A 26,468-nucleotide genomic window follows, 5' to 3' on the forward strand; every position below is an offset into this window, starting at 1 on the left:
AATGACAGCTGTATATCCTACCATATCAGTAATAACAGTCAGACTGGATAAAAATCAATATTCAACTATATGCTGTCTACAGGAGACACTTTATTTTTTATTTATTTATATTTTTTGTAGCAATAGGGTCTTACTATGTTGCCCAGGCTGGTCTCAAACTGTTAGCTTCAAGTGATTCTCCCACCTTGGCCTCCAAAAGAGTTGAGATTACAGGCGTGAGCCACTGCCCCCAGCCCAGAAGACACTTTAGAATCAAAGATACAAGTAGGTTGAAAAGGAAATAGATATATTATGCAAACAGTAAACATAAGAAAGATAGAGTGGCTACACTAATGTCGGACAAAATAGACTTGAACAGCAAAACAAAACAAAACAAAACCTGCAATCAAACCATGTTACTAGAAACAAAGGAGGACATTTTATAATGAAAACAGGGTCAATCTGTCAGAAAGATATAACAATTATAAACATATATGCACCTAACACCAGAGGCCAAAAATATAGGAAGTAAAAACTGACAGAATTGAAGAAAAAATAGATAATTCAACAATAATAGTTGAAGACATCAATATCCCACTTTTGATAATGGATAGAACAAGTACCCAGAAGTACAATAAGGAAATAGAAGTCTTGAACAATACTATCAACCAACTAAATCTGAAAGAAGTCTGTTGTACTCTTCATCCAACAATGGCAGAGTACACATTCCTCTCAAGTGCACATGAAACATCTGTAGAATAGACAATATGCTGGACCATAAAGCAAGACTCAGTAAATTTAAAATAATTGAAATGTTTTCTGACCGCATTGGAATGAAATTAGAAATGAATAAGAAATTAACTTGAGAAATTCACAAATATGTGGAAATTAATTCACTCCTAAATAACAAATGGGTCAAAGAGGAAACCACAAGGAAAATTAGAGACTGCTTTGGGATTGATTAAAACAATAGGGAAAATTAACTAAACTCAAAGTCAGTTTTTATTTTTTATTTATTTATTTTTTTGAGACAGGATCTCACTCTGTCACCCAGGCTGGAGTATAATGGCACAATCTTGGTTCACTGCAACCTCAACCTCCCAGGCTCAAGTGATCCTCCCACCTCAGCCTCCTGACTAGCTAGGACTACAGGAACGTGCCACCATGCTCAGCTAATTTTGTTTAATATTTTTGTAGAAATGAGGTCTCACTATGTTGCCCAGGCTAGTCTCGAACTCCTGGGCTCAAGTGATCCTCCCACCTTGTCCTCCCAAAGTGATGGGATTACAGACATGAGCCACCATGCCTGGCCTCAAAGTTGGTTTTTAGAAAGGGACACCAAATTTGGCAAACTTGAAGAAATAAGACCTAGTGTTTGATAGATCAGTAGGGTGACTATGGTTTACAACAATCTATTGTACATTTCAAAATAGCCAGGAGAGAATAATTTGAGTGTTTCTAGCATAAAGACAAGACAAGTATTTAAGGTGATGAATGTCCCAAGTACACTGATTTGATCTTTAAAAATTATATGAATGTATTAAATTATCAAATGTACTCTGAAATTATGTACATCTACTATGTATCAGTAAAATAATTGTTTTTTAAAAATTGGTAAATCTTTAGCTAGACTGACCAAAAAAAAAAAAAAAAGAGAGAGAAGACTAAATTTATTAAAATAAGAGATGAAGGGGGATATTACTATGTACTTTACAGAAATAAAAAGGAGTACAAGGGAATATTATGAACAATTACTTGCCAACAATTTGATGACTTAGATAACAAGGGAAAAAATCCTGTAATAACACAGCCACCAAAATGGATTCAGGAAGAAATGGAAAATCTGAATAGACATATAGTAATTAAAGATAATCAGTTAGTAGTAGTAGAAGTTAGTAGCAAAAACTGCCGAAAAGTCCAAGTCCAGATGTTTGGTGAATTTTACCAAACATTTAAAAAAGAATTAATACCAGTTATTCACAAAGTCTTCCCAAAATATAAATGAAAAATGAACAATTTCAACTCATTTTGTTAGGCTAGTATTACCCTGCTACTAAAATCAGATAAAGACATCACAAGAAAAAAAATTTACAGACCAATATCTCTTGTGAATATAGATGCAAAAATCCTCCATAAAACTCTAGCAAATCATATCCAGTAACATATTAAAAAAGATTGTGCACCATGATGAAGAAAATTTATCCCAAGAATATAGGTTTGGTTTGATATCTGAAAATCAATATAATGCACTATATCAAGGGAATAAAGGATAAAAAACCATGAGCATCTCAATAGCCACAAAAAGAGCATTTGACAAAATTCTACATCTCTTATTACAAAACAATCAACAAACTTGGAATAGATTGAACTTCCTCAACTTGGTAAAGGAAATCTATGAAAATCCACAGTTAACATCATACTTAATGGTGAACAGCTGAATGATTTCCCTTTAAGATCAGGAACAAGACAATGGTGTCCACTCTTACCACCTCTATTCAATACTGTGCTACAAACAAAACTTATTCCCTGAAAATTATAAAACTTAGTTGAAAGAAATTAAAGAAGACTGGAATAAATAGAAAGATATTCCATGTCCATGGATCAAAAGATTTAATATTGCTAAGATGGCAATACTCCCCAAATCAATCTACAGATTTAATGCAGTCCTCCTTGTAATTCAGGCTAGCTTCCTTTTAGAAAATGACAGGTTGATCCTAAAATTCATGTGGAAATTCAAGGGATCCAGAATAGCCAAAACCGTCTTGGAAAAGTGGGAGCACATCCACTTCCCAATCAAAACTTATTACAAATCTACAGTAACTAAGAAGGTGTAGTAATAGCATAATAGTAGACATATAGATCAATGGAGTAAATTTGGAGTCCAGAAATAACCTGTCACATTAATCGTCAACTGATTTTTGCTAAGACAATTCAATGGGAGAAAGAATAGTCTCTCCAAAACATGGGACACTGGAACATCCATATGCAAAAGAATGAAATTGGAACCCTGGCTCACATCATATAAAATATTACAATGGATGAAATACTTAAATATAACAGTTAAAACTGTAAAACTCGGCCGGGCGCGGTGGCTCACTCCTGTAATCCCAGCACTTTGGGAGGCTGAGGCGGGTGGATCACGAGATCAGGTGATCGAGACCATCCTGGCTAACAAGGTGAAACCCTGTCTCTACTAAAAATACAAAAAATTAGCCAGGCATGGTGGTGGGTGCCTGTAGTCCCAGCTGCTGGGGAGGCTGAGGCAGGAGAATGGTGTGAACCTGGGAGGCGGAGCTTGCAGTGAGCAGAGATCGAGCCACTGCACTCCAGCCTGGGCGACAGAGCAAGACTTCATCTCAAAAAAACAAAACAAAACAAAACAAAAAACCTGTAAAACTCGGCTGGGTGCGGTGGCTCACACCTGTAATCCAGCACTGTGGGAGGCCGAGGAGGGAGGATCACTTGAGGTCAGGAGTTTGAGACCAGCCTGGCCAACATGGCAAAACCCAGTGTCTACTAAAAGTGCAAAAATTAGCCCGGTGTGGTGGTGCTTGCCTGTAGTCCCAGCTACTCGGGTAGCTGAGACAGGAGAATCACTTGAACCCGGGAGCAGTGAGCTGAGATCGTGCCACTGCACTCCAGCCTGGGTGACAGAGTGAGACTCCATCTCAAAACAAAAACAAAAACAAAAAACTGTAAAACTCTTAGAAGAAAACATAGGTGTAAATCATTGTGACTTTGGATTAGGCAATAGGTTCTTAGATATGACATCAAAAGAAAAAATAAACAAGACATCATCAACATTAAATTTTTTTTTTTGTGCTTTAAAAGACATCATCAAGAAAGTGAGCAGACAGCACACATACAGAATGAGAGAAAATATTTGCAAATCATTGGTAAAGGACTAGAACTGGTATGTCAAATATATGAACAAATCTTACAACTCAATAATAGAATGACAACCCAATTTTAAAATGGGCAAAGGATGTGAATAGATATTTCTCCCAAGAAGATATACAAATGATCAATAATCATTCATTGTTAGGAAAATGAAAATCAAAACCACAATGAGATACCACTTTGTACCCACTAATATGGCTGTAAAAAAAGGACAGATACTAAGGGTTACTGAGGATGTGGACAAATTGGAACCCTCATCCACTGCTGGGGGAAATGGAAAATGGTGCACCCACTTTGGAAAGCAGCTGGCGGTTCTTCAAAACGTTAAACTGAGTTACCATCCGACCCAGCGATTCCACTGCTAGTTGTCTACCTAAGAGAAATGAAAACATGTCCTCATAACAACTTCCACAGGAATGTTCATAGTAGCATTATGCATAATAGCAAAAAAGTGAAAACATCTCACATGGCCATAAACTGCTGGATAAACAGAAGGTGGTATATCCATTCTGTGAAATGTTATTTGGCAATAAAAAGAAATGAAGTACTGATGCATGCATGGATGAACCCTGAAAATATTTTGCTAAGAAGCCAGTCACAAAAGACCACATATTGTATGTTTCCATTTATATGACATAAAACAGACAAATCCATAGAGAGAAAATTGGTTAGTAGTTGCCTGGGGCTGAGGAGTGAATGGATTGTGGGGAGGTGTTGAGAGGTGAAAGCTAAGGGTGTAAGGTTTCTTTTTGTGGTAATGACGACGTTCTAAAATTGTTTGTAGCCATGGATGCACAGCTCTGTGACTATACCAAAAACTTACCTCTTACAATTATAAATTGTATAGTATGGGAATTATATTTCAATAAAGCTGTTATTAAATAAAAACAACTCTTTGCCCAGTGGACACTCAAACCTTTCCCCAAGATGGCTGTAAATTATCTTGGGATGGGAATGGGGAGGGCCTCCTTTGGTGCTAGCTCTTGATCCAATAATTCTGACGTCATCTACAAAACGTTTACCTAGAAATGAAACTCAGCTCTTTGCTGAAGTTCTATCCTTCCAAACCACCCTTCTTTCCCTTCCTAGGTAGCATTCATGAATTCACTGTAGATGGGGCAGGGGAGACAGAGGGATTGATATTACAGAAAAGTTGGCAGCTTTGAAAGTAACTTGAGGCAGCCTGATTTATAGAATACTCTTCATCCATTTCTTAACTGGGGATCTTCAGTCTTCTGCACTCATGCCCCCCATGTCCTTCAGGGCCTCTGCCTAGCAACTCTCCTCCCTTCCTGTCTGGAGCAAACCAAATTCTACCTAGCATCTCTCAGCCAGAGCTGTTTAGAGTTACGCACATCTTTTGTGGCCTCCTGAGCTCACGTTCCACATGAAATTTATTAAGATATATGTGTGTTTGTTTGTTATTGAGACAGGGGGCCACCCTGTCTCTCTCTGCCGCCCAGGCTGGAGTGCAGTGGCGCCATCACGGCTCACTGTGGCCTTGACCTCCCAGACTCAAGTAATCCTCCCGCCTCAGCCTCCTGGGTAGCTGGGACTACAAGTGTGTGCCATCAGGCCTAGGTGATTTTTAAAAATTATTTTTCTAGGCACAGGGATCTCACTATGATGCCCAGGCTGGTCTTGAACTCCTGGGCTCAAGCAATCCTGTCTTAGCCTCCCAAAGTGCTGGGATTACAGGCTTGAACTATCACACCCAGCCTATCAAGCTCGCTCTTTCTTTCTTTCTTTCTTTCTTTCTTTCTTTCTTTCTTTCTTTCTTTCTTTCTTTCTTTCTTTCTTTCTTTCTTTCTCCTTCCTTCCTTCCTTCCTTCCTTCCTTCTTTCCTTCCTTCCTTCCTTCCTTCTTTCTTTCTTTCTTTCTTTCTTTCTTTCTTTCTTTCTTTCTTTCTTTCTTTCTTTCTTTCCTTCCTTCCTTCCTTCCTTCCTTCCTTCCTTCCTTCCTTCCTTCCTTCCTTTTTTTTTCTTTTGAGATGGAGTCTCACTCTTATTGCCCAGGCTGGAGTGCAATGGCACGATCTTGGCATACCACAACCTCTGCCTCCTGGTTTCAAGCGATTCTCCTGCCTCAGCCTCCCATGCAGCTGGGATTACAGGCATGTGCCACCACACCCGGCTCCTTTTTTTTTTTTTTTTTAGTAGAGACGCGGTTTCTCTATGTTGGTCAGGCTGGTCTTGAACTCCCGACCTCAGGTGATCCACCCACCTTGGCCTCCCAAAGTGCTGGGATTACATGTGTGAGCCACCGCTCCCAGCCCAAGCTATTTCTTAAGGAAGATAATTATCTCCCTAAGAAAAATTTTATTGTCAACTGTTAAGACATTAATGTAGCTTTTAAAAATTTTATTTATTTATTTATTTGAGATGGAGTCTCACTCTGTTGCCCAGGCTGGAGTGCAGTGGCGTGATCTCGGCTCGCTGCAACCTCTGCCCCCTCCCACCCCGGGTTCAAGTGATTCTCCTGCCTCAGCCTCCCTAGTAGCTGGGATTACAGGCATGCGATAATATCACACCCAACTAATGTTTTTTCGTATTAGTAGAGACGGGGGTTTCGCCATGTTGGCCACGCTGGTCTCGAACTCCTGACCTCAAGTGACCCCCGCCTTGGCCTCCCAAAGTGCTTGGATTACAGGCATGAGTCTCGCTATGTTGCCCAGGCTGGAGTGCAGTGGCTATTCCCAGGCACGATTCCGCTATTGATCAGCACTGGAGTTATGACCTGTTTGGTTTCAGACCTGGACTTGTTCACCTCTCCTTAGGGAACCTGCTGGCCCCCGTCTCCGGGAGGTCACCATATTGATGCCGAACTTAGTGTGGACACCACATCAGCATAGCTCACGACAGACCAGAACTCCTGAGCTCAAGCGATCCTCCCGTCTCAGCCTCCAGAGTAGCTGGGACAACATCCTCAGGCTCCGCGCTGGGCTTTTTAAATTTTAATTTTAATTTTTATTTTTTAGAGGGAGAATAGTTTAATGAACTCCTTGTACTCATCACCCCAGCCCCCAGCTTCAACAATTATCTTTTCCTTTCATTTTTATCTTTCTTTTGCCAATCTTGTTTTCGACGAAGATAAATTCATCTCAGTTACTTTTTATTTTTATTTTTGTGGGCTTTTAACATAAAAATACAGATACTCCCGTCAGAGCAAGGCATCGCAACCTTCTGTTCTTCCGCAGCGCCGGGAATCGAGGGGGAGGCATGGAGCGCGGGAAAGCAACCGAGAGAGGCAAAGGGATGGAGCGCGCCGCCTCCCCCGCCAACCTCGGAGCCAGCGGAGAGCGGAGGGCGGAGGGCGGCGCAGAAGCCGCTGGTTGGGGTGGCGAGGGAGGGGAGACCCGGGACCGAGGGCAGGGTCCCTGCCGGTGTTGGGGCGCCACGGCGCGCGGGGTTAGAGCGCAGTGTCGGGCGCGAGGTCCTGCAGCGCCCCCTCGCGGGAGTAGAACTCGTCGATCACGGCCTGCGGAATGCGCTTCAGCATCTCCTTGGGGAAGATGCGCAGCAGCTTCCAGCCCAGGTCTAGCGACTCGAACACCGAGCGGTTCTCGTAGGGGCCTAGGGACAGAGCGGGATTCCCGGGAGTGGTAGAAATGTGTGTGGGGCGGGAGGAGGGTGAAGAGTTTACTGGCTCCACGCCAGCGACGCGCCTTACCCTGGTTGATGAAGTTCTTCTCAAACTTCTGCAGGAATTCCAGGTAGAGCAGGTCCTCAGAGGTGAGCGCCTCCTCCCCAACCACTGCCTTCATGGCCTGCACGTCCTTCCCGATGGCATAGCAGGCGTACTGCGGGAGGGGCAAGGCGTCGGTGTCCGCTGCGAGCTTACCACGGGAGTCCAGTAGCCCCCAACCTGGCTCTGCTGGGACCCCGTTCGGAAAGGAATTTTGACGGGAGAAAAGCTCGTCCTTCAGATGGGGCTCAGACCTTCAGCTTCTGAAACTAGAGGACCCACCAGCCCCGGACCCTCTCCTCCTTACCAGCTGGTTGGAGACATCTCCATGGTCCTTTCTTGTCATGCCCTCCCCAATGGCTGACTTCATCAGCCGCGACAGGGAAGGGAGCACGTTGATGGGGGGGTAGATCTGAGGGAGAAGAAAAAGGAAGTGGTGGAGAGCAGGACTCAAGCTTTGCTCCCCCCGTCCCCAAATTGTTCTCAGGAGAAGCTCCTCATTTATTCTACATTCCGAAGGGTCAACAGGCACACCCACCCTCTCTTATCTCCCACAAAGTCTAGGGCTTGGGCATGCAGCTGTCATATGTGGCCCTAGACAGAACAGTGGAGGGAGTAGATGACATGGCATTAGTTAATAAAAGGCTCAGTATTTCAAAACTTTTGATAATGTGGACAAAAACCTCTTTGAAGCTTAATGGTTAATAGCTGAAAAAACAAAAACAAAAACCTGCCAAGCAAAGAGAAAAATGTCATAGGGGTCGCCTTTAACCTACACACAGGACAGATGTGTGTCAGCCGTTGTTTTCTCTCTACCAAAGCAAATAACTGGAAAGGGAAGGGAAATAGTATTTACTATCTGCCAGATGCTGTCTATATGCCAACTTATTTTTATCCTCCACAATGCGTCTGGATGATATATTTGATTATTCTCATTTTATGGATGAGGAAACCTAGGATCCAAGAGATGAAATTATCTTCTCAAGATCCCAGAGCCAGGTAAGCCAGATTCTGCTCAGGCCTGTCTTCTGTCTGTGAACCATGCAATCTTCCCTGTGGCTGTCTCCTGTTTGGGGTTCGCTTTGACTGGCCCCTCCTAATTCATGCCCGGGGGCAGTGGAACATCTGTTCCTCAGTGTTTCTCTGGGCTGAGAGCAGGAAGTGGGCAGGGACAGGGCAGTACCTGTCTGTTGTGAAGCTGTCTGTCCACGTAGATCTGTCCCTCGGTGATGAAGCCCGTCAAGTCTGGGATGGGGTGGGTGATATCTACAAGAAAACACAGTGGTCTCAGTGTGGGTGGGGCCCAGGTCTCCAACCACTCAGGGCTACCTGGGTTCTGTTTCCCTCATGGGAGTGATAGCGGTGTGTGGGGGACATGGATGGTGGAGGAAAGGGCTGTGTCTATCTCAATGGAGGAAAAGCGCTGGTGCACATCTGTGCAAAGCAATGTGGGCTTTTTAAGTGTGTGGTCAGAAAAGGGAGGGCAGGGGAGCTCTGGAGGGTAGTGGGCTGTGAGGAGGCTACCGTCATTGGGCATGGTGAGGATGGGGATCTGCGTGATGGATCCGCCCCGACCCTCCACGCGGCCTGCCCGCTCGTAGATGGTGGCCAGGTCTGTGTACATATATCCAGGAAAGCCTCGGCGCCCAGGCACCTCCTCTCTAGCAGCAGAGACCTGCAATATCCATGGGCATTGAGGTAAGAAAGGGAGTGAGAGGCTGAAGCTAGGAAGGGTGGGTGGGAGTTCAGTGACCCTGTGAGAAATGGAGTGGGGGGCAGGGGAGGAATGGCCAGGCTGAGACCAAGCCCTGGAACTCATGGGAGTGGGGCAGGCTTGGGTGGGCCAGCTCCCCTCTGTTTGCAGGGTGACCCTCTGGGGTGTCAGGCTTAGGGAGGGGTAGGGAGGAACCTGACACCCCTTGCTAGCCAGCTCACCTCCCGCAAGGCCTCTGCGTAAGAGCTCATGTCCGTCAGTATGACCAGCACATGCTTCTCACACTGGTAGGCAAGGAATTCAGCAGTGGTCAGCGCCAGGCGTGGGGTGATGATCCGCTCGATCCTGGAGGTGTGGCCAGGTGTTGAGAGAGCCTGGAGCCTGGGCTAATGCTCCACATAGCCCGGGGGTTGAGTGCAAGGTGAACTGGGAAGCTGGTGTTGTGCATAGTGGCAGAGGAATGGATAAGATGAGCCCTTGGCCCCATCCCCTAGGCCAGGACCACGGTTCCCGGGAGTAGGCAGACTCCAACACACACCTCGCCTACTGTCCGAGGTAGGAAAGGGGACAGAGGCTGAGGCCAGGAGGCAAGTTGGGTGGGAAAAGCCAGGCAGGGCCAGGACTTTGTCTGGTGACGAAGAGAGTGGCTTTTGTCCCCTGTGGGCTGAAGGGGAAGGACTCTGGCATATCACCCTGTAGATGAGTTGGGGGCACCTGCTTTACCTCTGTCTTACCCTAGGGCACCCACACTTGGGTCAGCTGGAGCACTCTCACCCCACATTCTCTGGATGGTTTCGTCCCTCTCACTGCTCCTCTCAATGTCCCTTTCAGTGCTCCAAGCACACCTAATGTCCCTGTCTCTATGCTTGCCAGCCCTACAAACCCTTCCCACGTGGAGCGCTCCTGAGCACCGTACCTTGGCTTCAGACACTCTCAGGTTCCAGCTTTGAGGCTGTGGCTCTTCCCCTTGGGGATGTCACCAACACCTCCAGGATTCTATTATCTGCTTTCTGGAGTACCCTCCAGAAACACCCGGGACAGTTTATTAGAATTGTTTTATCCACCTGGCCGCCAGATTTAAACTCCCATTTTCTACACTTTTAAAATAGCAGTTTTTCTAAACAAATGTTTAGGGAAATGATCTCCTTGGGGTGACTTTGTGGATGTGACACGGAGATAAGGAGCCCTGAGTTGGGATGGTGGCTGGACATGGGTTGTGGGAAGAGCAGAGGGCACAGGCAGCAGGCAGAGTCATGGTCTGGCTCCCTCTGTCTGCGGGTTTTTCCTAGCCCTTCCTAGGAGGCTAGCCTTTCCTAGCCCTTCCCAGGCCTCAGTTTCCCCATCTACACAATGAGGGTTGTTCTCCCAGCTATGGCCCGTGGCTGTAGTTCTGGGATGCCCTGGAGCCCCGGCACTCTAGGTCTTGGAAGGGGACAGGGTCTGCCCACCTGAGGGCAGTTTGGGCCTCAGGGGAGAGCTCACGTGGGGTCGTTGGCCAAGTTCAGGAAGAGGCAGACGTTCCCCATGGTTCCATTCTGCTCAAAGTCAGACTTGAAGAATCTGGCTGTCTCCATGTTCACCTGGATACACAGCAGGGTCGGCTGGAGGTAGGGCCCTGTGGCCTGAGGGCAAGGCCCGGCCCCTCCCAGCTGTCCTCAGGAAAGCCTGTGGACTGACCAGCTACCAGTCGCTAGGCACCATGGCCATGGGGTGGTGACCCTGGGGCTGGAAAGGGCAGGCTCTGGGTTTGCTGCCCCAGTCCTCACAGGGCCTCGTCAGATGCCCCTGGAGAAGCTGAGACTTCTTTAAGTCCAGCTCTGCTCAGTGCCATCCCTGCCCCTCCTGTCACCAGCTGCTGCTCTGCCCACCTCCCTGGGCTCCCAGGCCTCCCCTTCCTGAAGCTATCTTTTCTCCCCAAATCCCCTGGCTTCCCCTCCTTCAGGCCACCCAGGGCCCATCTTACCACTGTGATTGCCTTTGGGACACCCTGAGGGCCATATGGCCCTGGTCACTGCTCCCATCCTCACCCCTCCTGGCTGGCCGGGACACTGATGGCTTCCCCATCAGATCAGGTCATGCCAGGGGCTGAGGGAGACAGGCTGCCTGCTCCCAGCCTCCAGAACGTGCCAGTCTGCTAAGTCCCTCACCCCCATGGCTGCAAAGACGATGGCGAAGTTGTCGTCGTGGTAATCCAGCACAGCCTTGGACTTCTTCACCAGCCCCGCCTGGCGGCAGATCTGAGCGGCAATCTAGGGCAGAGTGGATTGGGCGGGAGTACTTCACAGTCGGAGCCGACGCCCACCCCATTGAGCACCACTGGCTCATGGCCTTTGGTGGGAGGGATCCAAGCCCAGAGAGGTGAAGGGGCTGCCCCAGGTGTACAGTCTTTCTTGGGGTGGAGGGTGGGGGCTATTGTGCAGCTGCTAGTGGGCTGGGGGTGCCTGATACGAGAGGCAGGACAGAGTAACAGTCCCAAAGAGCAGCTGCCTCCGTACGGGTCTGGGCACCTTGGCATAAGGCAGGGCCATACCCTTCCACAGCCTGCTGGGGGGCTATCTGGGCACAGAGTTGCCCTGGGCCTGCAGTATGTGGGCCTCCAAGACACCATGCCCAGAGTCAGGAAGGAAGGGTCACAGTAGGGTGGGGGCACTTATGCCCTCTGATCGCTCAGGCCATTTTGAGTGGTCGGGGTGCTGGGTGTCTGGAGGAGCATCTCGAGACCTTGTCACACCAGCTGCTCTGAGAGGAAGCGGCTGTTCACTGTGGTGGTTGAGAGAAGCAGGAACGGGTAGTAAAGATGAGTGCAGGGACAGTGGTGGGGCTGTGAGCTCCCCTGAGCAGGACTTTCTACTCTGGGAGCTCCCCATGGGCTCCCTTGCTTGGGGCAGCCTGAATTTTGGACCTGGAGGAAATCTTGTACAGTCCTGAGTCCCTGAGCTGCCTGGAGACAGCTGCCAGTCTTGATACTGGTGACCCCAGCCCCGCCAGCCCCTGCCTGCTTGGCACAGGAGCCATCCTCACTGGCCCAGCAGCCCAGCCACTGCTCTGTCCCTCCCCCAGCCGTGCCTGCTGGCCATGCAGGCCTCACCTCATTGTGGGGGAGCCCGGCTGCTGAGAAGATGGGGATCTTCTGGCCACGGGCAATGCTGTTCATGACGTCAATGGGAGAAATGCCCGTCTGAATCATCTCTTCTGGGTAGATGCGGGAGTGCGGGTTGATGGGCTGGCCTGGGAGAGAGCGATCACAGAGCCATGCTCAGGCGTTCAAACCCTTCCCTGACCTCCTCAACGCTGACCCCAGACTCCAGAGCAGCGCTGTTTGACGGGCCTTCTGGCGATGATAGAAACGCGCTCTGGCCGTGCTGCCTGATGTAGCCCTAGATACAAATGGCTACAGAGCACATGACATGTGGCTCTGAAATGGGACTTTCTTTCTATTTGAATTAGTTCAAATTTAAATAGCCACAGGCCCAGTGCTACCTTGGACAGCGCTGCCCTCGTGCTTTGGAAGTGGCAGGCAGGCGGAAACTCAGGCTGAGGCTCTAGTGCCCAAGGGGGCAGCGCCCTCATCACCACCTCCAGGTACTAGTGCAGGGTTCAGAGGGCCTGCGGGTGACTCAACCTCCTGTCTGAGCAGATGAGTCTTCTGTGCTTGGCCACTGACTTTCTGTGTGGCCTAGGGCAAGCCATGGGTCCCCACAGGCCTCCAGCATGTCCTCAGTAAACAGGTGGGATAGGGTTTGAGGCCTGGGGAAGGTGCCCACTTGAATGGACGAGAGCTGGCAGAGCACCGCAGCCCACTCTCAGGATTGTGGACAGGAAGCCAAAGGCAGGGGCATGATGGCCTGGGGCAGGCATGGAGCACTGCCCAACGATGATGGCATTTTACAGAGGATGGACATGGAGTGCTGATGGCAGTGTTGGGGTTCAGTGGAAGATTTGGGGATAGAGACGCACGCCTTTGCTGCTCTCCCATCACATCTGATCTGCTCATGAGTCTGGGCAGAACTTCCAAGAGTGGGGAAGGTGTTAGGGCTTGGTCCTGAAGCCATCCAGTGCCTCCAGTCACTCACCGTTGATATCCAGAAAGTCCTCCGCCATGACCACTGGCCCCTTGTCAATGGGCTTGCCGGAGCCATTGAACACCCGACCTGAGTGTGGGCGAGGAGTGTTGGAGGGTGCTCAGGCTAGCCCTGTGTCCCTCACTGCTGCCTACCCTCCACACCACCACCAGCTCCCTCCCACTCCCCAAAGGAGTGTCCCGTGTCCCCTTCCCCTGCAGCCCACAGGTAGCCCTGTGACTAGCTACAGTGACTGTTGCTGTGAGAGTCTTCCTTCCTCTCCTGGAAACCTTTACAGGCAAGGCCTTGGCCCAGGACAATGACTCTAATGGGGGATTCCAGGACTAGAGAGAGGAGAGGGCCAGGCCGGGTCTTGGGAGAGAATTAGGGGATATTCAAGGTTTAGCAGTCCCTTTCAGCCTGGCTCCAAATAGGTGGCTACCTACTGTGTCTCTAGTCTATTGAACCCACCTTCCTCATTTATTGAACACCTGTATGTCAGACCCTGCGCTGGGGTCAGGAATCAGAGAGAAGACACACCCCAGACCTCAAAGAGCCCACCAGGGAGACAGGCATATAAACAGGGAGCGACAGTGTAGTGTGCTGAGGGCTTGGTCAGAGAAGCTGGGCTGGGAGGGCAGAGGAGCACCTCCATCCCTTCTCCTTCCTGTCCCTCACCCAGCATGTCCTCTGACACCGGAGTCCGTAGGATGTCCCCTGTAAATTCGCAAGTGGTCTTCCTGGCATCGATCCCTGATGTCCCTTCAAACACCTGTGGGAACAAGAGGGAGTTTCTCCACTAAGGGGCCTGCTGGAGGGAACAGGGCTACCCATTCTGGACATGTTTTGTACTCTCAGGGAAATAGACCATTTCCTCCTGCCTTCAGAGTTTGTAAGATAGTGTGGGAACTTTATGGGTTAATTCATTGATTTAACTAGCCAATGTCCCATTGACCCCACTCACCTGAACAATCGCCTTGGTGCCAGCCACCTCAAGCACCTGCCCGCTCCTCTGAGTCCCATCTGGGAGGGTGAAGTGGACGATCTCCGCATACTGGGCAAACTGGCAGGAGGGGAGAGCAGCCATGTGAGACAGTGAGACCAGAGGCAAAGTCCCTTCTCCTCAAAGACTTCTCCGGCCACCCCTGACCCAGTCCCAAGCAGTTCTCTCCCCTCTTGTGCCCAGACACTTGTGGAAATGAACTCGAGGGGCTGGAAAGTGAAAGTCTGAATTCTGTTTGGGAGGCAGTTGCACCCACTTCGGAGTTGCAAGACCAGGTTAGAATTGAAACTCTGAAGCTTAGTAGCTGCCTGACCTTGTGGAAGTTACTTTACAATTTCAGTAACTCATTAAATACGTAAGTCATAAGTAATGAGCTTTAGTTTCCTCATCTTTAAAATGAGGATAATAATAATACTACTTCCCACAGCTGCTATAGGGAAGAAATGAGATAATATATGCAGATCCATTAGCATGGTGCCTGGCACTTTGTAAAAGCTCAATAAAGATGTAGTAATGATGCCGGGCGCAGTGGCTCAAGCCTGTAATCCCAGCACTTTGGGAGGCCGAGACGGGTGGATCACGAGGTGAGGAGATCGAGACCATCCTGGCTAACACGGTGAAACCCCGTCTCTACTAAAAAATACAAAAAACTAGCCGGGCGAGATGGCGGGTGCCTGTAGTCCCAGCTACTCGGGAGGCTGAGGCAGGAGAATGGCGTGAACCCGGGAGGCGGAGCTTGCAGTAAGCTGAGATCTGGTCACTGCACTCCAACCTAGGCGACAGAGTGAGACTCCATCTCAAAAAAAAAAAAAAAAAAAAAAAAAAGATGTAGTAATGATTGGGCTGCCTCGGGTTCTGGACAGCGTATCTGTTTCTGCCCCTGTGGACTAGGGGTCAACACACTGGCAAAGTGCTTGCCTCTGCTGAGGCACCAGGAGAAAGACTCTCTGCTCACAGGCGTCTTTCAGTACCAGTGGCATGGGACTAGAATTGACTTATGTAGTCCTTCCAGGGATCAGGAATTTTAAAAATCAGGCTAATATTCAGAATATATACAGAACTCTTAGGCTGGGTGTGGTGGCTCATGTCTGTAATCCCAGCACTTTGGGAGGCTGAGGCGGGCAGATCACTTGAGGTCAGGGGTTTGAGACCAGCCTGGGCAACATGGTGAAACCCCGTCTCTACTGAAAAAAGAAAAAAAAAATATATATATATATATATATATACGCATATATTGCCAGCTGTGGTGGTGCACACCTTTGGTCCCAGCTACTCGGAAGGATGAGGCTGGAGAATCGCTTGAACCCAGGAGGCAGAGGTTGCAGTGAGCTGACATCGCACCACTGCACTTCAGCCTGGGTGATACAGTGAGACTCCATCCAAAAAAAAAAAAAGAACTTTTAAAATGCAATAATCAAAAGGATTTGATCAAAGGATTTGAAAAAACATTTCTCGGCCGGGCGCGGTGGCTCAAGCCTGTAATCCCAGCACTTTGGGAGGCCGAGACGGGTGGATCACGAGGTCAGGAGATGGAGACCATCCTGGCTAACGCGGTGAAACCCCGTCTCTACTAAAAAATACAAAATCTAGCCGGGCGATGTGGCGGACGCCTGTAGTCCCAGCTACTCGGGAGGCTGAGGCAGGAGAATGGCGTGAACCCGGGAGGCGGAGCTTGCAGTGAGCTGAGATCCGGCCACTGCACTCCAACCTGGGCGACAGAGCGAGACTCCGTCTCAAAACAAACAAACAAACAAACAAACAAAAAAAAACATTTCTCCAAAGACAACATACAAATGGCCAATAGCCACAAGATAAAATACTCAACATCAGTAGTTATTAGGGAAATGAAAATCAAAACCACAATGAGATAGATGTCACTTCACACACCCTAGGATGGCTATAATAAAAAAGATATGCAAGGTGAGGTGGTTCATGCCTGTAATCCCAGCACTTTGGGAGGCTGAGGCACATGGATCATATGAGGAGTTTGAGATCAGCTTGGGGAACATGGTGAAACTCTTGTCTCTACAAAAATACAAAAATTAGCCAGGCATGGTGGCAGGCATCTGTAGTCCCAGCTCCTTGGGAGGCTGAAGCAGGAGAATCCCTTGAGCTGGGGGTGGGCAGAGGTTGCAGTGAGCTAAGATCACACAACTGTACTCCAGCCTGGGCAACAGAGCAAGACTCCGTCTCAATACAATACAATACAATACAATACAATACAATACAATACAATAAAAAGATAGATAATAACAAGTGTTGTTGAGGATGTGAAGAAATTTGAATGCTCGTACAGTGCTGGGAGGAATAGAAAACAGTGCAGCCACTTTGGAAAGCAGTCTGGCAATATTCATAATAGCCAAAAGTGAAAATAACTCAATGTCCATCAACTGATGAATGGATAAACAAAATATGGTGTATTCATACAGTAGAATATTATTCAGCATTAAAAAGGAAGAGACTGCTCTGGAACCCATGGGGGCAGGCAGCCAGCTCAAGGGGCGGCCCTGGAATGGGGCTATGGTGGTACATGTGGACCCAGCTATGGTGGCTGCGGGGCTAGTGAAAAACTTCTCAAGATCCTTGGGAAGCAAAGGAGGATTTCATAAGAAAAAAATGGATGGAGGGGAGAAAACCCATGGTGGCTGCGAAGGCCCTGATGCCATGTATGTCAAATCGATATCATCTGATGGTCATGAATGTACTGTAAAAAGAGAACATACATCAGCACCAGGCACTATAAAATCTATGTTGAGTGGCCCAGATCAGTTTGCTGAGAACAAAACCAATGAGGTCAATTTTAGAGAGATCCGTTCACATGTGCTATTAAAAGTATGTTTGTATTTTGTGAACAAGTTTCACTACACTACCAGCTCCGCCAAGATTCCCGAATTCCCGATAGCACCCGTAATTGTGTTAGAACTGCTGCTGGCTGCCACCTTCCTAGACTGTTAAAAAAAAAAAAATTATAATCAACTGTTAACTCTTTTCAGTAGTTAATACCCAAGCTTCAGTTAGCAATTTTTTCATACATAGTGTGTTGCCTGTATGCAGTTGAATTATATAAAGTTCATTGCAAAGCAGATTTGTTTTTTGCATAGCAATCAGAGTTGAAATTTGTTTGTTACATCAACAAATTAAGGACATTTTCACAAACTGAGAAATAAATATGCCAATTCATAAAAAAAAAAGAAGTACTGATAGATGCCGCAACATGAATGAACCTTGAAAATATTATGCTAAGTGAAAAAAGCCAGGCACAACAGGCCACATATTACACAGTTCTGTTAATAGAAAATGTCCAGAAAAGGCAACTCCATAAAGACAGAAAGTAGATTAGCTCAGGGCTGGGAGAGGGAGGACTGGAGTGAGAACTAATGGACATGGGGTTTCTTTTTGAGGTGATGACAATGCTTTGGAATTTGATCATGATGATGTTTGCATAACTCTGTGAGTATACTAAAAGCCACTGAATTCACAGTACGCAAATTATATTTCAATTTTTGTAACACATCAGGGTCCCAGATAGTCAGGTGGCTGAGACAGGAGGATCACTTGAGCCCAGGAGGTCAAAGTTGCAATGAGCCATGATTATGCCACTGCATGATCATGTCCCACTTCAGCCTAGGTGACAGAGTGAGACCCTGTCTCAGAAAACCAAACCAAACCAATCCAAACCAACAAACCATCAGGCTGTCCCTCCAGGATCACAGGCAGCACATGGGCAGGTAGAGCTTTGTCCCGGGGAATCCCTAAGCTCTGCTGTCTGTGCCTGCTCTGGGAGCCACCCAGTCCCAGTCTTTACCCACAGCGAAAGGAGACCACAGACGTGGCCAGGGAAGCTGGGCTAGCAGAACACACCATCCCCATTGACACTCATCATCAGCTGTCATAAGCACCAAGAGATCTAAGCCCCGTACCTGCACCTTCTTCCTGGAAAAAGTCCTGGAGCAAACGCATTGCATCCCCTAGGCTCCCTCACCTCACTTCCCAGGTGGCTGATTTACTCCAGGGAGTAAACTATAATCTTAATCCAACTAAAATTAATGGTTCCAGGCACAGTGGCTCACGCCTATAATCCCAGCACTTTGGGAGGCTGAGGTGAGAGGATTACTTGAACGTAGAAGGTTGAGATCAGCCCGGGCAACACAGTGAGACTCATCTCTACAAAAAACCAAACCAAACCAAACAAAAACCCAAAACAACAAACAAACAATTGATGGTAAAAAGATAACACTTTCCTCCCAAATTCCTAATATTCTGGGAAATTAAAGCACTCTTCTGAATTACCTTTTGTCATTAGAGGCAATCAAGACTGAAATAACAGATTATCTGGAAAAGAATGAGGAGGTCATCATTTTGTGCCACGACCTATGAAAGATATAAAGCTGTACCATGTTCTCTGACCATAAAAGTAAGTTAGAAATCAATAACGACAGAAAAAAAAAAAGTCAGAAAAACCTCTTACATTTGGAAGAAAAGCATTCTAAGTATAGAAGCATTTATATCAGAATTAGAAAACATTTAGCTCCCATAATAGTGAAAAACTGTATATCAACATATGTGTGAAGCATTTAAAGCTTTAAATGATTATATTAGATAAGAAAAATAGTTGAAGAAGCTAAAAGTATGCAATGTGAGAAGTCAGAAAAAAGAACAGCATTAAAACCCCAAAGAAAGTAGAGGAAATAAGAGTAGAAATTATTAAAACAGAAAACAAATATATAATAGAGAAGACCAGCAAAGCCAACTGGTTTTTTGAAAAGCTGACTAAAACAGACAAATTGCTGGCAACACAGATTAAGAAATAAGAAAGGCATCAATAAATAATTGTTGGAATAAAAAAAGTCACAACTAGATAAACTGATAATATTTAAAAGATAATGAAAGGAACTATGAACAATTTTATGCAACACATTTGAGAAATTAGATGAAATGGATAAACATAACTCAAACCAAAGCCAACTGAAAATGAAATTGAAAGCCAGAATAATCCTGAAATCTTGAAGATATTAAATAAGCAAAGAAAACACCAGTCCCAGATAGTTTTAGCAGTGAGTTCTAACAGTCAAGGAATAAACACTTTGAAACTTAAGCTCTTCAAAGCTGGGAAGAGAAGGTACCGTATTTAACTCATTTTATGAGGCAATTATAGCCTTGATACCAAAATAAAATAATTATGGGAAACTGGTAGGCAATCTCACTCATGAACATGGATGCACAAATCCTAACAAAATATTAACAAATCCAATCTAGAAATGCATAAAAAAGACCAAGTTGTAAGCCAAAATAGTAAAGAAAAGAAATAAAGATAAACATATACACACAAACAGAAATTTTAAAAGACCAAGTTGGGATTATTTTAGGAATGTTAGTCTGGTCTAGTATGAGAATATCTATTCATATAATTCACCTTATTAACAAATTAAAAGATTAAAAACTATGAACATCTAAAAACATTTTGAAAAAAGTTTTTTTAAAAAAACCCATCCAGCCGGGCGCGGTGGCTCACACCTGTAATCTCAGCACTTTGGGAGGCCGAGGCGGGCGGATCACAAGGTCAGGAGATGGAGACCATCCTGGCTAACACGGTGAAACCCCGTCTCTACTAAAAATACAAAAAAATTAGCCGGGCGCGGTGGCGGGCGCCTGTAGTCCCAGCTACTCAGAAGGCTGAGGCAGGAGAATGGCATGATCCCGGGAGGCGGAGCTTGCAGTGAGCCGAGATCGCACCACTGCACTCCAGCCAGGGGGACAGAGCGAGACTCCGTCTCAAAAAAAAAAAACCAAAAAAAAACCCAACCCATCCATGATTAAAACCAAAACCAAAAAGAACAAAAGTACTCTTTGAAAACAGGAAATAAAAGGAAAATTTCTTAACCCCAAAAAGAATATCCTCAAAAAACCCTAAATAGGCTGGGTGCATTGGCTCATGCCTGCAATCCCAGCAGTTTGGGAGACTGAGGTGGGCGAATCATTTGAGGTCAGGAGTTTGAGACCAGCCTGGCCAACGTGGTGAAACCTCATCTCTACTAAAAATACAAAATTAGCCAGGTGTGGTAGCGCATGCCTGTAATCCCAGCTATTGGGAAAGTTTAGGCAGGAGAATCGCTTGAACCTGGGAGGCGGAGGTTGCAGTGAGCTGAGATCGCACCACTGCACTGGGTGACACAGCAAGACCCTGTCTCGACAAAAAACAAACAAACCCTACAGAAAATATGATATTCAATGATATGATGCATAAAGCATTCCCTTTAAAATTAGGAGCAAAGCGAGAATCTCTGCTATTTTCATTCTATTCAGCCTTGTACTGGAGGAACTAGTTAAACTAATAAAATAAAATGAGTAACAATTAGAAGGAAACAACTACCAAATAGAAAGCCCCCCTAACTCCCAAATACATTAAAGATAGTACCAAAAGGAAAACTATAGATCAATTTCTCTTATTAACATAGATGCAGAAATAAATTATTAGTCTAATCAAGCAGTGTATTAAATAAACATGTATGACCAAGTAGGATTTAATCCAAGAATGCAAGACTAGAGCAATCAACATTACGGAATTTGTCAACATTTGATAACAAAAATTATAATAATAGAGAGTTCGTCAACATAGATTAAAAACAAATCCTACAAGATTATGTAAATAGAAGCCGAAAGGCTTTTAATAAAATTCAGCATCTGTTTCGCTTGTTTGTTGGTTTTGAGACAGAATCTTACTCTGTCCCCCAGGGTGGAGTGCAATGGTGAGATCTCGGCTCACTGCAACCTCTGCCTCCCGGGTTCAAGCAATTCTCCTTCCTCAGCCTCTCAGGTAGCTAGGATTACAGGCGCACACCACCACGCCTGGCTGATTTTTTGTATTTTCGGTAGAGACGGGGGTTTCACCATCTTGGCCAGGCTGGTCTCGAACTCCTGACCTCAGGTGATCTGCCAGCCTTGGTCTCCAAAGTGCTGGGATTATAGGGGTGAGCTACTGTGCCTGGCCAAGCATCTGTTTCTAATACAATTCTATATAAAACAGGAATGGAAAGCAACTACTTGAACACTAAACTATTGACCAAAACCAACATCAGCATCCTTGTACATGGTAAAATGTGAAAGTTACTTTTATTTCCAATAAAAATCAGTAACAGACACAGATACCTATATCACAATTGTTACCTAACATTGTTTTGGAAGTTTTTGTTTATACAGTAAGACCAGAAAAAGAAAGGAGAAAATTAAACATAAACAGAAAATGTCCTTTTTTTTTTTTTCTTTGAAACAGAGTTTCGCTGTTGTTGCCCAGGCTGGAGTACAATGGCGCGATCTCGGCTCACTGCAACCCCTCTGCCTCCTGGGTTCAAATGATTCTCCTACCTCAGCCTCCTGAGTAGCTGGGATTACAGGCATGCGCCACCATGCCCAGCAATTTTTTTGTATTTTTAGTAGAGATGGGGTTTCTCCATGTTGGTCAGGCTGGTCTCGAACCCCTAACCACAGGTGATCTGCCTGCCTCAGCCTCCTAAAGTGCTGGGATTACAGGCGTGAGCCATCACAACTGGCCGAATGTTCTACTTTTTTAAAGATGGTGGTGGGAGGTGACTGTATTCTTCAAAATGTCAAACAAAGGCTGTGGGAAAATGTTCCAGATGATAGGAAGCTAGACAGACATGACAAATGCAATACCTGACCTTAGACTAGATCCTATACTGGAGTGAAGAAAAAAAATGCTATATTCCAATTTATCAGCTTACCTGGGAATTGGAATATGGATGGTAGATTAAAGTATTGTATCAGTATAAATTTCAGAAGTTGATAGCTCTACTGTGGGTATATAAAAGAATATCTTAATTCTTAGGAAATACACACTGAAGTACTTGAGCTTAACATACCCTCAAAAGATTCAGGAAGTCCAGGTGTGGTGGCTCATGCCTGTAATCCCTGCACTCTGGGAGGCTGAGGCGGGTGAATCACCTGAGGTCAGAAGCTCAAGACCAGTCTGGTCAAAATGGTGAAACCCTGTTTCTACTAAAAATACAAAACTTAGCCGGGCGTGGTAGAGGGCACCTGTAATCTCAGCTACTCGGGAGGCTGAGGCAGGAGAATCGCTTGAACGGCCGGTGGAGGTTGCAGTGAGCCAAGATTTTGCCACTGTACTCCAGCCTTGGCAACAAGAGTGAAACTCTGTGTCAAAAAAAAAAAAAAAAAAGTGTCAGGAAAAAATGATGCACACACAGCCACACATGGAGAGCAAATGATAGAGCAAGTGAGATAGTATGTTAACAGTTGGTGACATGGATGTTCCTACTACTATTTTTATTTTTGAAAATTTTTATAAAATTGAAATTGTCTCAAAATAAAAAGTAAAGTAAAAGTATGCTGATGGAAAAAGAGACATAATTCCCTTTATTTGCAGATTATATTATACTTTAGAAAAACTCAAGAGGCTCTGGTTTAGAAAAAAGTTTTAGAATGAATAAGATAATTTGGCTGTTTATAAGACAAATATATAAAAATCATCCCCCCCCTTTTTTTTTCTATTTTAGTAGTAACCAGTTAGAAGAAGCAATGGAGAAGACTATCCCATCCGCAATAGGGCCAAAACTCATAAAATAGCTATAAATAAACAAGAAAGATACAAGAAAAAAATATTATGGAATAACATTAAACAAGTCCTAAACAATGAAGAACATTATTGTCTTCCAAGACAGAATGACTTACTAGCATAAAAACATGAATCCTGCCGGGCGCGGTGGCTCACGCCTGTAATCCCAACACTTTGGGAGGCCGAGACGGGCGGATCACGAGGTCAGGAGATCGAGACCATCCTGGCTAACACGGTGAAACCCCGTCTCTACTAAAAAATACAAAAAAACCAGCCGGGAGAGGTGGCGGGCGCCTATAGTCCCAGCTACTCGGGAGGCTGAGGCAGGAGAATGGCGTGAACCTGGGGGGCGGAGCTTGCAGTGAGCTGAGATCCGGCCACTGCACTCCAGCCTGGGCGACAGAGCGAGACTCCGTCTCAAAAAAAAAAAAAAAAAAAAAAAAAAACCATGAATCCTTTTAAAAAGTATATAAATGTAATCCAACCCTAATGGATTATCGTTTATTTTAAAATTTAATAAAATGATTTTGAAGTTCACATAAATGTCTGAGAATAGCCAAAGTAGTTATGAAAAAGATCAGAGATAGAGGACTTGCCTTATCAGCACGGTGCTGGTGATTATCATCATCATTACTATCGTTTTATCACCTCCTGGCCACAAACTAGTGACCTTAAGGGCTTGGGGGGAGGAGCGAAGGGCCCAGTTCCCCAGCAAGGTGTGACCAGGGTAGGGGCCACTACGCCAGGAACCCTTGCTGGTCGAACTTGAGACTAGGTTTGCAGCTCTGACAGTCACACGGAAGGAAGCTCTAGCTTAGGTCCCTCCTTGTCCTGTGAAGAGGATGCCAGGAAGGTGACCTGTGGTTCCCCAAACCACCCCTCAGCCTTGCGGAGTGGGGGCCTTAGCAGGAGGCCGGCCCAGGAGGAAGGCTCCGAGGTGGGAGGAGGTGCTAAAACCCCGGCGTCTTGGGTTCTCAACCACAAGAGGGAGCCCAGGAGCACGGACAGCGAGTGCCTGGGAAACGCGTGGAACACACGTCCCGGCTCGTCTCCCACTCTGATAACCTGTGTTTCGATACCAAACGGGCCTTGCCTCATTGTTTATTACCTCCCTGGAGGTGACGGAGGGCTGTTTTTAACCTCAGGGGAAAAGTTGCTGTACAGAGCACAGGCCAGAGTGTGCCTCAAAGAAATCAGGCGGAGTGATTAAAAGTGATCATTTTCTGTAATCCCAGCTACTCGGGAGGCTGAGGCAGGAAAATCGCTTGAACCCGGGAGGCGAAGGTTGCAGTGAGCCGAGGTCGTGCCACAGCACTCCAGCCTGGCGACAGAGCAAGACTCCGTCTCAATAAATAGATAAATAAATAAATAGTGATGATTTTCATGTGGGCTTATGTGGGTGAGGGAGGGAGGGAGGGTGGAGAGGAGAGGGGTGTGTTCTGTGTCCCTGAAGGATAAAATCAGAGAAAATGAACTTTAAATAGCAAAAATTATGGTCAGATCTGGGGAAGGGCCATCAGGTTTTCACACCCAGGCATGGAGGGTGTAGTGTCTGGAAACTTTAGGAAGAGCCCCAGGCTCTAAGTGTGTGCTGGCTCTTCGTCGTTGTTATTGTTGGTGGTGGCATCTCATGACCAGTTAGGGCAGTGGGTGCCAGGGAGAATTCCATTGGGGGATAGCGAGTCCAGGAGCTTGTATCTTAAGGGGCCCTATTTCCCAACCACATACTGAGCAGGCCTGATCCCATCGACTCTCACTGTGGGTTACTAAGAGGGCTGCAGGAAGAGGGCATGATGCAGTGCAATGGAACCCTGTGCTGGAGATTCACCTGAGCTCTCAACCAGCAAGTGGCCAGGCACCGGGGAGCTGCTGCGTACACACAGAGGACTGAAAGTTCTTAGCAAGCCTGTCGGGATTTGTGCACAGGAATGCTGCCTCTAAGGTCCCTCCTGCTTACAATGGCCAGGGCAGTGCGGGAGCTCCTCTTTGGAAATTGTCTTCAGAGCTGATGCAGACTCTTTTGAAAGCAGCCACAGACATTGGGGGTCGAGTCTGGTGGTTAAGGTGAGTACTTACTCCAATTCTCAAACAGGGAGCAATTTGAATCACAGAATACAGGAGTCAGAAAATTCTCTAGAACAGAGGTTCTCCGTGTGGTCCCCATACCAGCAGCATCACCTAGGAATTTGATAGAAATGTACATTCTTGGGCCTCCTACGCCAGACATGCTGCATCAGAGCTCTAGGGTGGGGCCCAGCAATCTGCCCGTTAACAAGCTCCCTGCACCCCCGATATTCTGATGCTTGTTCAACTTCTGCAAATCAGTTAGCCTTTTCTGGGTCACAAACATCTGGAAAATCAGATGAAACTGTAGAAACTCCTCCCAGAAAAATGCACAGGCACATTCATGCATACCTTCAGAGGTTTGCACACAATTTCAAGGGCCTAATTCCCTAAACTAAGAACCTCTGATCTACACAAAATTCTTCTCTCAAATGTTCTTACATTTGAGGACGGAAGCAGGAAGAGTAATTGCCTGTGTGATTCAATGTGGGCAGAAGGTGGCGCTGTAGAAACGCTGTAGCATTTGCTAAATCCTGGAAGAGGGAAACGGGTAGGGGCAGAGGAGAGGAATGCGGAGAGGTGCCTCCACCACCCAATTATTTTCTCTGCCAAAGCTACAGATGCAAACGATAGTCACAGAACCACAGATCTGGGGACCTAGTTCTGGTTTCCTAGGTCGGCCTCATTTTACAGTGGAGAAGGTGAACACCTGTATAGGTTCCGACTCCATGCCACCCTGGGTCCCATGGGGAATGGCAGGTGTGGTGGAGAGTGTGGTGGAGGTGGAGAGGGGCAGGAGGTGGCACCAACTGTTTAATCAGGCTTATTAGCATTTCTGCATTCCAGGCAGAAATACTGCTGGCTATTCTCAAGGGAGAATAATGCTACATTTGTCTGATGTGACCCTCACAATAACCCTATTATTATTTAATAGATGAGGAAACTGGGACTTGCAATGCTAGATCGATGGTTCTCTAAGCATCAGTTCATCTGGAAGGCTTGTGAGGACAGACTTCTGGGCCCTGCCCCCAGAGTTTCTGATTCTGCCGGTCTGAGGTGGAGCCCAAGAATTTGTATTTCTGACAAGTTCCTGGGTGGTACTGATGCTGTTGATCTGGGGTTGGCAGGTAGCTAGTAGAAAAGAGTGGGATGGAGCTGGGATTAAAATCCAAACCCAGTGTGCTACACTCAACTACTCAGCCACACTTCCTCCTGGGGCATCCCTTACACTGGGGGGTCAAATGGTAATGTCCCTATGAACTCAGAATCTGTTTGCTAGCAACGAATGGGTCTGATTTCTTTAATATTGCTGGCTCAGGTTTTGACAGGTCCATAGCTAGTCATGCTAACATTTATTCATTCATTTATCTCATTAATGTACTCACCTTTCCTTTGAGCAAACATACTGAGCACCTACTATAGCCTACGTGTTCAGTAAAAATGCTGTGTTGGGCTTCTGGAGCTAAAGACGAA

At 46.4% G+C, this 26,468-nt stretch overlaps 1 protein-coding gene and 1 pseudogene across 8 annotated transcripts in view; one reads left to right on the forward strand and one right to left on the reverse strand.

The window, feature by feature from the left end:
* Nucleotides 1-6,973: 6,973 nt before the first annotated feature.
* Nucleotides 6,974-26,468, reverse strand: part of ATP6V1B1 (ATPase H+ transporting V1 subunit B1) — a 29,738-nt gene continuing 10,243 nt past the window's right edge. For 3 of the 7 annotated variants that reach the window (XM_001100824.5, XM_028832413.2, XM_077959447.1), the window contains 12 exons: nt 14,303-14,401; nt 14,017-14,110; nt 13,351-13,428; nt 12,366-12,505; nt 11,425-11,526; nt 10,760-10,857; nt 9,499-9,622; nt 9,088-9,238; nt 8,747-8,829; nt 7,871-7,975; nt 7,549-7,678; nt 6,974-7,451 (listed from right to left, as the gene is read on the reverse strand). In XM_001100824.5, the coding sequence (XP_001100824.1) occupies nt 7,288-7,451; nt 7,549-7,678; nt 7,871-7,975; nt 8,747-8,829; nt 9,088-9,238; nt 9,499-9,622; nt 10,760-10,857; nt 11,425-11,526; nt 12,366-12,505; nt 13,351-13,428; nt 14,017-14,110; nt 14,303-14,401 (1,368 nt within the window). In that variant the 3' untranslated portion in view covers nt 6,974-7,287. Of the gene's footprint in view, nt 7,452-7,548; nt 7,679-7,870; nt 7,976-8,746; nt 8,830-9,087; nt 9,239-9,498; nt 9,623-10,759; nt 10,858-11,424; nt 11,527-12,365; nt 12,506-13,350; nt 13,429-14,016; nt 14,111-14,302; nt 14,402-15,397; nt 15,526-22,218; nt 22,511-25,007; nt 25,110-26,468 lie in introns of all 7 variants that reach the window. The other 4 variants (XM_077959445.1, XM_077959446.1, XM_077959448.1 and 1 more) reach the window with 3 other exon arrangements.
* Nucleotides 16,598-18,514, forward strand: LOC100428567 (elongin-C pseudogene; annotated as a pseudogene). Its single transcript, XR_013402720.1, has one exon. The product of XR_013402720.1 is annotated as an elongin-C pseudogene (transcript).

Source organism: Macaca mulatta, chromosome 13, assembly GCF_049350105.2.
Source record: "Macaca mulatta isolate MMU2019108-1 chromosome 13, T2T-MMU8v2.0, whole genome shotgun sequence".
Taxonomy (NCBI): Eukaryota; Metazoa; Chordata; class Mammalia; order Primates; family Cercopithecidae; genus Macaca; species Macaca mulatta.